Source organism: Sesamum indicum, linkage group LG6 (assembly GCF_000512975.1).
Source record: "Sesamum indicum cultivar Zhongzhi No. 13 linkage group LG6, S_indicum_v1.0, whole genome shotgun sequence".
Taxonomy (NCBI): domain Eukaryota; kingdom Viridiplantae; phylum Streptophyta; class Magnoliopsida; order Lamiales; family Pedaliaceae; genus Sesamum; species Sesamum indicum.
This window is the reverse complement of record NC_026150.1, coordinates 6,428,898-6,439,215: the sequence shown is the minus strand read 5'-3', so window position 1 is coordinate 6,439,215 and position 10,318 is coordinate 6,428,898. Positions and strand designations below refer to the sequence as shown.

The following is a 10,318-nucleotide window of genomic DNA, read 5'->3' as shown; positions in this document are numbered from 1 at the left end:
TTGTCATCAATAACACTTATAAACTCCTAATCTTAAAGGTAAATTGTACTTTTCTTTCCGAACTATGTCCATCTTTACACTTTACAATTAATTTTTTTTTTTATTGATCAACTTACTATCTCAACTTTGCAAAATTAACATTTTGCCATATATGATCATTGTTTTATTAGTTTTTCTATCGGAAAAACATCACATATTGTGCATATGTGAAAAATATCACATCACATAACCCTTAAATCACACATGTGCTCTAAATGTGATGTTTTCCTACCAAAAACAACTTGATTGAAAAACAATTATAAATGGCAAGGCGCAAAATTTCATAAGTGGTAAATTAACACAAAAAATTTAAATATCAAAATATAAAAACAATCATAATTCAAAAGTCAAAATATAATTAACCATAATCTTAATTATCCAAATGCTTAAATGACTTCTATTGGAAATAAAATTTAACAACTTGTAAGCTCCAAAAATATCTTATAAGATGTAAACTTAGCTTAACACCCTCATAGTTTCCACAGCGCAACGGTACCGTAGGAATTCAGTTTGAGCCCATAACAAACACATATCGGCAAGTGCGCAAAAGGAAAGCTTCTACCAGTGTACTAGAGACCATATATGTGCACAATTGATACATATCACAACTAGAATTAAGTTAAGCAATATCCAGCTGATCTTTGTCAAACAATGCAGACACACCCCCACTACAACTCTACTGAGCATGTAATACTAATTAAACTTTATTACCTCAAGTGTCAACCCCACAATAATATTAAAACTGCAGACGACATCCAAACATGTCACTGGGGCAAGCAAAAGTGTGCAAATGTACGATATACCGCACCTCGGAAAAAGAAGGCACAGAAGATTAACAAATATAACCACAACGGGCTGCAAGGGAACACACACGACTTTACAAGTGCCTGTTATCAGTAAAAATATCTAAGAAGATGTCCCGTTGCTCTCACTGCAGCTGGTAAGAACCTAATTCTGTATGGTGTTGTTTAGCTTCAGACAAAGGCAGAGAAATGAAGGAGAGAGAAAGGACATGCCTCAGTCCACTGGAAAGCTAACAAACTTCAAAAGAGCCCTGCCAGAAATGTCCAAGGGAATTACACTTGTGTATATATTCCCGTTTCCATTACTAATTGATCACCCCAAAATCATGGGAGGATCTTCTTCCGCCTGCGAGGAGTCTCTCTTTTCACAAACATCTTTTCGAACTCATTTAGAGGCCTGGTGGAACCATCTGCTTCACTGATAAACTTCCAGCCACCTCCATTACCACGCTTGCCTCTGGGACCTAGTTTCTCCACCATAAAATTCCAACCTTCAGATGGACGCCTCCTGCTGTATTTGTGGCATTTCACCTTCTTTGCCATCTAAAAGACAGAATGATAGGGTCACATAGCGCACAAAAAGCAACTAAGCATAAGCCTGAACATGAATTAAGTAATCGTTATAACCAACTGAATGTTCACCTTCATTTTGTTGAAATTCATCCGCTGGACAAATTCTTGGTACAACATTTCGTCCTCTTTCATAGAGATCTCATAGTGCACCTCATCTGGGTCACGAGTAGTGCCATCCCAGCCCTCAGGCATGACCTTGAAATCTGGTTTATATGGCAGAGACGCAACATGGAATTCCCTATCATGGGAGATGAAAAACCTGCATGTGGCAGAAGTTAATTTGGAAATACAAAGAATAGCATCCTTCAGCACATTAGAAATAAAATGCTGGACTTGCAACAGAATCAAATAGAAGTTTGAAGTGATGTGACCAGACAGAGCAAGAACAACCGAAGCCAATATCTCCAGGAAGTCACAGTTAAAATCACCAAAATAACTTTAGCCTGACTAAAAGAAAAACTCTCTTTCACCTTAGTGAATCCTATATTTATTGGGGATAAATGATGCTCTGTAATCAGAAAATTAGTGACTGGTATTTTGGAGGTATGTGAAAGATATATGTCTTTAATATATCAAGCTAGCAAAGGAAATGAAAGAATTATATTAGCAGATGAATTAAATCCAATTTTTATAAGAAAATATGTATCAGGGATAATCCAATGTCAATTTCATGTTATATTACTTTCCATTTCATGTGTGCAAGAGATGTTTGGGACAAATGGAAAGTGAGTAGAAGGGGAAGGTGGGAGGCTGCATTTGCATGAAATAAGACAGCAAAAACGCAGGGTACCTACTTCACAATCCATCAAGTGTCAAATACAGTGAACTAACACTTCTGATATAAATGCAAAGGCAAGAAACTTGTGAGCCCTAAAATTCCTGAAATTTGTAATATTTAGTCTTGTACTGTTTTATTCTCTAACCATTGAAAGGAATAACAATCCAACTTTTTGCTTCATCAATTTAATACAAAATTAAAAAGAAAATTGTTCAGTTGAGTACTGTTTTATATAAATGGTTATTCTTCATGTCTTTTGCCAAAACATTTCAGTGAAACTTCAATTAAAGAGCACAAACAGAATACATATATATATGTGTGTGTGGATGTTGAAGTCAAAAGATTATACATATTGCATCTAATGAATGCTCAAAGTAGAAAAAACAAATGAAAATGCATAAGTGTTGATAACTTTGATGTTTTTAACCAGTGACAATATATTAGACATGTATAACTAGTGTACAATATAAAATTGTATACCACATAAATGACAACACTGTGAGTGTACCTTACTAATGCACATTGTAATTGAATGCCAAAGGCAATTATTTGGTAACATCGCCTTGAAGATTCAAGCATTTTCACATGTTTTATTACCTCAAGAAATGCAGAAAATCAAATCTACCAGAACTGTTTAGTCATCTGGCCTTTAGGAGTATCTAGTACCTTTATTTGTGGTCCTTTAGATTAATTTTTATTAAATACAACTTCAGAAGAAAAATACAGTATGAAACCCATTTACCTCACAATTGCTCATTGAAACCATTTTTCTTTATAAATTAGCATGAGACTTCAGTAAAAAAGTGCGAATTGTTATACAGTTCCAAATTATGGAGTAAAATGAGAGTGTAAAATTGTATAATTTCAAGAGTTCGAGGACTATAAAGACTTCTGCCCCCGTTTAAATTCTTCTTAATTAAAATGTATGATCTGCATTCAGAATCATCCCAGTTTTCAAAGTCAACAATTATCACCAAACTCCTGCAGATAAATATTCATCCCAAGTTAGTGCATGATGGACAAAAACAGTGTGAGCAGAATCAAGTAACTAACTAGTCAGATCTTCCCAGACCCAGGAAAAAGGAAAGTATCTACCATGTGTGCCGTGAGACCTACTTAATTATGTGGTCTTGGACTTTGTGGTAATGCACTACACCACCCTTGGTTTTTTCCAAACCATCATAACCACAAGATATAGCATCTCAGTATTCCAGGTCGGCAACAATAGAGCTATATGAAGAGTCCTTAGAATCTTAAGCTAACAATTGCAAAACAAACAGGAAAAAGCAACCCAGAATAAAATAATCTAAGAAAGAAAGGCAAATACAACAAGACATTCAAACTCCATAGGCCAATCCATCGGTATCTCCTAGTCACTAGACATGAATTTTTAATTTAATTGACAAAGGTTCTTCCCTGCTAAAAAGAAAAAGAACATGTTAAATCCAGTAAAAACACTAGGTATGTACATGTAGAGCAATTATAAGTTAACATGCAAAAATCCTTGAACTTTTAATATTCAAAATTCAAAACTAAACAGAGTATATTTCACTGAAAACAAGACCATTGAAATCTTAATCCACGATCGAAGAAGACAGTGGATAGGAAATAATCAGAATCAGGTAGAAGTCAAAATTCAAAAGCAAGCACAATACACAACTTCACCAACACAAAATACTTAAATGAGACGGGCTTTCCAGTGGGAAACACAATACCACCTTTAACAATCATGACAGGAGGAATAAGAAAGAAGTTCCATTGATATGGGAATCGTGAAATATAGTTTGACAAATTATGACAGGACAATACATACCCAAGATCAGTACATTTCTGTTTACGTGAGAATTGTTTACAGCTACAAATCATCGGTTGCACTAAAACTTCGAATGCTTACAAATAAATTATGCATTTACAAGTGGAACTTAAGATAATTCAATCCCGTTATTTCTCATGTACACACAGAAATCAGACCAAGCTCCACTTTCTAATCATTATATTATTTCTTTGTTCTAGAGCATAGCTTATGACAGCACCCAATATAGCATACATCAAAGATATGCACGATAAAGGAACACATGTATGTGAGCAACCACAATGGTAATACAAGTAGAACTGCCACCCTCTTGCATAGTACGTAAAATTTTAAATAGAATCAAAATAATGAAACCAATCGATCAAACTATACATACATTTAATAATATTATCAAAATATATATACACACACACATTATATATATATACAGAATAATTCCACACCACATCGATAAGTACAAAATCAAAAGCACAAGATTCATGAAAACGGTTTGCGGATAAGTTATGTTCACTTACTCAGGACAAGTATCAAGCAACAACTCAACTGAATCATCCAATGGATGCCCAAGCTTCTTCTCCTCCTCTTCTTCAAGTTCCTTCAGCCACAAAATTGCATGCACCCTCTGCCTCATGATCCTATATTCTTTTGCCAACCTCTCCACAGTGTACACCTCTGGATTCTCCTTGTGCTTTTTGTACATCTCTGCCTTCTCTGAATCCTTCAAGTATGAGCCCCTGGCACCAGGCTCCCTTGCCTTCATTAACAATTTTTCAAGAATATTACATTACACCAACGGGTTTTGTTTTCTAAAACTGAATTACCCATTCCAATAAATACCACCAAAACTATGGGAACGGAAAAATGCACATGCATTCATATATGTACATATGCAATGTCCTACCATGTGAATACTCTCATACTGCAGGGAACTTCTAAACTTCACTTCCAAGGAAATACAGAGCCCTTTATTACTCATTTACCCAGTCACACTCTGTAAATATAGAAGACACTTAAACCAAATAAGAGCACACATTCTATATCCCCAATTTTTTTCGTATAAATGACCATGAAAACAAAGATCACAAATCACTACGAAATCTTAAGAGCTCATCTTGTTCAAAATTTACTTGATAAACTTACCAAACAAAAACACAAACGCAGACAACAAATGCGCATGTAATAATATAGTTGAATTTTGCATCGTTGTTCAAGCATCAAATTACAAATAACAAAAACAAAATTCAAAAAAAAAAAAAAGTTAAAAATGAAAAACTTTTACCTGTTTCATCAACACGGTTATTTCATCCATTCTATCATCCCAGCCATCTACAAACGCCTTACTCATACGGTTCGCGGCCTCTAATTCCCTCACTTTTGACATCTCCTGGTCCGTCCACCTTGCATCCGAATACCACTTACGCCCCTGGGACTGACCCCGACTGCCCGCACTGCGCTGACTCTGGCCCGAATCCGAAGTCACCTGCTGCCCGATTACTTCACCGTCGAAGTGCTCCTTCGTCAGGCCAGTGGACCAAGACGAAGCTCCCGCATCCCAGCCTAATGGGTCGGGGCCCGACGATCCGGTTCCACCGAAATGGGCCGCCCAATCCGGCTCTTTTTCACCGCTTTCATCTTGAGTAGAAAACGGTTTTTGGAAAGCGAGGAAAGGACTGAGGTTGTGGAACTGCCCGGTCTTACCGTTGGGCTTGATGGAGAGCTGCGTTAATGTGCGAAGAAGGGCTCGCATTTTCTCTGAAGAGTAGACGGGAACGCGCTGGAGGCTTGTTTCAGGGTTTCTTGAGAAATGACGGTATCAGAGTGATGTTTTAGGGTCAGTTTCGGCTCTTTCGAGGTACAACTCCGCTGCCCCAGAGTACATTGCTGATTGGCACAACAGAAGGGAAATACACATTAACCTTGGAAAAATACTAGGAATTACATTCTTCTCTCATCATATTTCTTATCACATTAATTTGATATAATTTGTAGTAATTCTAAAATTTAATTCTGTTTAATAAATAAATTATTTTATTAATCAAAATTCATCGAATTTGATAATATTAACAAAAAAATCAGATAAATAAATAAATCATTCCATTAATCGACTTCGAGTGTCATGTGGCACTAAACCCCAACGAATTGTTGAAGGGTGGCAGCCATACCCCTTTTTCTATTGACCCAAACCTAAATAAACAAAAAAATCAAAAATAAAAAACCCAACGTAATGTTTGGATTTGTGTTTCGAGTGTTTGTTTTGTGTTTTGGAAATAAAGAGAGAAAAATAGAGATAAGTAAATTTGTTGAAGATAGATTGCATGTTTTGAATTTGTATTTTGAGGTAATTTAAAATATTTTAAAATAAGTGGTGTAGGTTTGATGTTGAGATTCGGGAGACAAAAATCATTGTTATTGTTAATCATATCTCTTTTATATATATTTATATATATATGTGTGTAAAAATATATATAATTTATTTAGTTGTGAGTGATTAAAATAAATATTATTTTTTAATTAATTATATTTTTTGGACAAAAAGTAATTAAAACTGTTTTAAAATAATAAAAAATATATCCAAAAACTTACAAAATCAAACAAGACAAACATACACTATATTTTGGCCCATCTCAAAGATGGGCCAAAATTGAAACCAAACATACTAAATTCCCAAATTGTTTCACTTTATTTATACTAAACATATATATAAATTATTTACACTTACAAACCATGATTAGTGATACTGTTGTATAAATTTTCTAATATGATAATATACCCTTATTAGATAATTTAAAAAACTAACTTTAGTTATATTTTTCTTTGACAAAAATAATTCCACGTCACTTTAACACCGCAACACCAATTTTTTAATTGTGTGTATAAACTCCAAAACTAAAAAAACAAAACGCACGCCATAGAGAACTCAAAGCAAAAACATAGCAGAAATTCAAAGATGATTCCAATAAATCTTATTCCTCTGCTTCTGTTGAAGGTGTGTCAGCCTTTTGATTAACAGAGATAAAGGCAGTTAATCAACTGCTATGAACAAACTAATGAAATGATTAAAACTACAGCCAACACGCTAATTAATAAAAGCGTGTTTAACAAGAAAAAAATAAACAATGCGCCTTCAAAATGTTCAAAATGACTCGTGAGTTGTAAGTAGCCGTAGGAGGTGTTGAACTAGAAACTCAATTCTTAACATCCTCCTTCAAGTTGTGCTTGGAAGGAAGGGCTAGGAAGAACTTTGGTGAAAACATCAGCTAATTGTTCTTTAGACGAAACATGCTGAGGAGCTAGAAAACCATCCTTGTATTTGTCCCATACCAGATGACAATCAATATCTAGATGCTTAATTCTTTCGTAAAAAACTAGGTTGCTAACTATATGAAGAGCGACACGATTTCGCAAAGGAAAGGAATAGGTGTGGAAGACAACAACTGAAAGTCTTGAAGAAGAGAATGGATCCAAGTTAAATCATAGGTGTTAGGTACGAAACCCACTGTGGTATCCTTTATCAACAATGCCTAACCAACTATTACACTTTATATTTTGGAGTACAAAACTCCTTAAGGATTACAAACCAGATATACAATAATAATTTGAAAGACACAAGAACAATAAGATAAAGGAATAAAATCGTATTCAGAAAGAGGCTCAGGAACTAAGCCAGATTCAGTCGTTAAAGGGTCACGGTCACCGGGCACCGCACCCACTCAAGCCAACCCACGGTTGCTCCACACAAACTCAGGATCACAGAGATCAACTCAGCAAGTCACAGGTCTCAACAGACTCAACGTTCACACAGAACACTCAAGGAAATGGGTTTCTCACAGAGAGTATCTGTTTCCGGATTTTTTTTTTCGTCACGGATGAAGGGATGAGGAACTCCCTTTTATAGGTCTCAAGAACCGGTTACAATGGAAGGTGAGGTGGCTTTCTTAAAGCCATTAAGTTGGCTTAGGAAAGCCACCGTGACTGTCGCCGGTGAACGGAGAAGGAAAGGGGGAGTCAAAAAAGGGAACAGAATATTGAGAGAAGAAGAGAGACATTCCGTCGGCGCTGGTGAAGAGAGAAGAGGGTGAAATGGGTTGAAACTAGGGTTTGACAATTATATATAGAAGAGGCACCTGGGTCGGGTCGTGGATCGCAGCGGGTCGAGCATGGGCCTCCAGGTGGGTCGGCCTTATGTGGGCTGGTGCATAGTATGGGCCTACCAGTAATTGGGTCCTGGGCCACAAATTACAACATGCTCCACCTTGGACCAAGACCCAATTTGGGAAATGGTCCTGGAGTTTCTTTACTGAATCTGGTTGTTTCATCATAGCCAAAAAGGTTCTCCGTGGACGTACCTGCAGAGAAACAATTCGAGAGCACATGTTAGTCAGGGAATAAATGTAATATTTTCAGACATGTATGAAATTTTTCAAGAGGAAGACTTTTGGTACCCATGTCCGCAGGGTTGTCCTCGGATTTAATTTTCTCTAATTTTATTACCTCTTTACTGACGATATCTCGAATAAAGTGATACCTTACATCTATGTGCTTCGTACGATCATGAAACACGGGATTCTTACACAACTGTATTGAGGATTGGCTATCAGAGTATACCGTGAGTTTGTTATTGGAGAAGCCAATTTCCTTTATGAGACCATCTAACCATATAGCCTCTTTGAATGCTTCCGTTGTAGCAATGTATTCTGCCTCTGTAGTGGAGAGTGCAACTATGTGTTGCAGTTGGGATTTCCAACTTATGCAAGAACCACAGAATGTAAAGATATAAGACGTAGTGGATTTTCTGCTATCCCTATCATTTGCATAATTGGAATCAACAAAGCCAACAAGTTGAGTGTTTTCACTCCTTTTTGAAAAACGTATGCCTATGTTTTCAGAGCCATGCAGATATTTCAAAAGCCACTTTAGGGCCTCCCAATGAGGAGGGCCGGGATTTGACATGTATCTACTTAAGCAGCTAATAGCGTATGCAATGTCAGGTCTCGTACAAACCATGAGAAACATGATGGATCCTATCACATTAGAATAAGGAACTTTTTCCATTTTAGCTTTTTCAATATCACTATGAGGGCTCTGATTTTTACTAAGTTGAAAGTGGGCAGCAAGAGGCACAGAAGTTGGCTTGGATTTTTCCATTGAAAACCTTTTTAAAATGGATAGGATATATGACTTTTGGTTTAGTAGGATAAAGGACTCATGTCTAACAATGTTCATGCCAAGGATCCGTTTTGCATCACCTAAGTCTTTCATTTCAAAAGTTTTGTGTAAATCAGTTTGCAAATTATTTATGAGATGCAGGCTAGGACTAGCAATGAGCATATCATCCACATATAGAACAAGAAAGATAGGAGTATTATCAACATGCTTGAAGTATAGACAATGATCATAATGGCTCTTTTTAAAATCTAGTGAAAGCATGAAGGAATCAAATTTCTTATTCCATTGTCTAGGGGATTGCTTTAAGCCATACAGAGATTTATTGAGAAGGCACACATAATCAGATTTGATTTTGTCAATAAAGCCAACAGGTTGATTCATGTAAATATGCTCATCTAAATCACCGTGTAAGAATGCAGTTTTAACATCCATTTGTTTCAGATTCCAATTGTAGTGTGCAGTGAGTGCAAGAATAATACGAACAGTGGTGTACTTCACAACGGGTGAAAATATCTCATTATAATCTATGCCTTCTTTTTTAGTAAACCCTTTTGCTACCAATCTAGCTTTATACTTAATGGGGTTTTCTTGTTTGATCTTAAAAAGCCATTTGCAATCAACTACGGAGGAGTTCTTGGGCCTAGGAACTAGTTTCCATGTATTGTTCTGTTTTAATGAGTTCATCTCTTCTTTCATGGCACTAAGCCATTTTTCTGATTTCATAGCTTCCTCAACATTTGTGGGTTCAGACAGTTCTATGTTCAAAGCAGTGTCGAAATCTCTGAGTTTGGTAGGTATCCTAGTTTCTCTTCTAACTCGATCTCTAGTGAGTTGGTAGTCATTTAGGGGGTTTTCTATAGTTGTGGTCTCATTTTCAGTGGTTACTCCCTCATTTTCATTTTCGGTTGTTTGTTCAGCTATGTTTTTATTATTCCCTTCCCCCTCTTGGTTATCCCCTAAGTGATTCTCCACCTTATTGAGAGTAGGTTCTTTTTCTTTAAGTTGAGTTTTATCAAGGCAAGGAAACTCATTCTCGTTAAAAGTGACATCCCTACTTATAAGTACTTTAAAACCTGGTTGACTACGAACCCAAAGTCTATACCCTTTTGTCCCCTCAGGATAACCAATAAATACACACTTAACAGA

At 36.2% G+C, this 10,318-nt stretch overlaps 1 protein-coding gene across 1 annotated transcript; it reads right to left on the bottom strand.

Annotated features, from left to right (window-relative positions):
- Nucleotides 625-5,903, bottom strand: LOC105163892. Its single transcript, XM_011082412.2, has 4 exons — nucleotides 5,286-5,903; nucleotides 4,522-4,760; nucleotides 1,485-1,674; nucleotides 625-1,385 (listed from the first exon to the last, which is right to left on the bottom strand). The coding sequence occupies exons 1-4, from the start codon at nucleotides 5,751-5,753 to the stop codon at nucleotides 1,167-1,169; spliced, it is 1,116 nt and encodes a 371-aa protein (XP_011080714.1). The 5' UTR covers nucleotides 5,754-5,903; the 3' UTR covers nucleotides 625-1,166.

Excerpts from the sequence above, each read along its gene's own strand:
- LOC105163892 (XM_011082412.2), bottom strand. The coding sequence starts at position 5,753 with ATGCGAGCCCTTCTTCGCACATTAACGCAGCTCTCCATCAAGCCCAAC. Across the intron at positions 4,761-5,285 it reads TAACCGTGTTGATGAAACAG|GCAAGGGAGCCTGGTGCCAG; the intron begins GTAAAAGTTTTT and ends TTGTTAATGAAG. Across the intron at positions 1,675-4,521 it reads TTGCTTGATACTTGTCCTGA|GTTTTTCATCTCCCATGATA; the intron begins GTAAGTGAACAT and ends TGCCACATGCAG.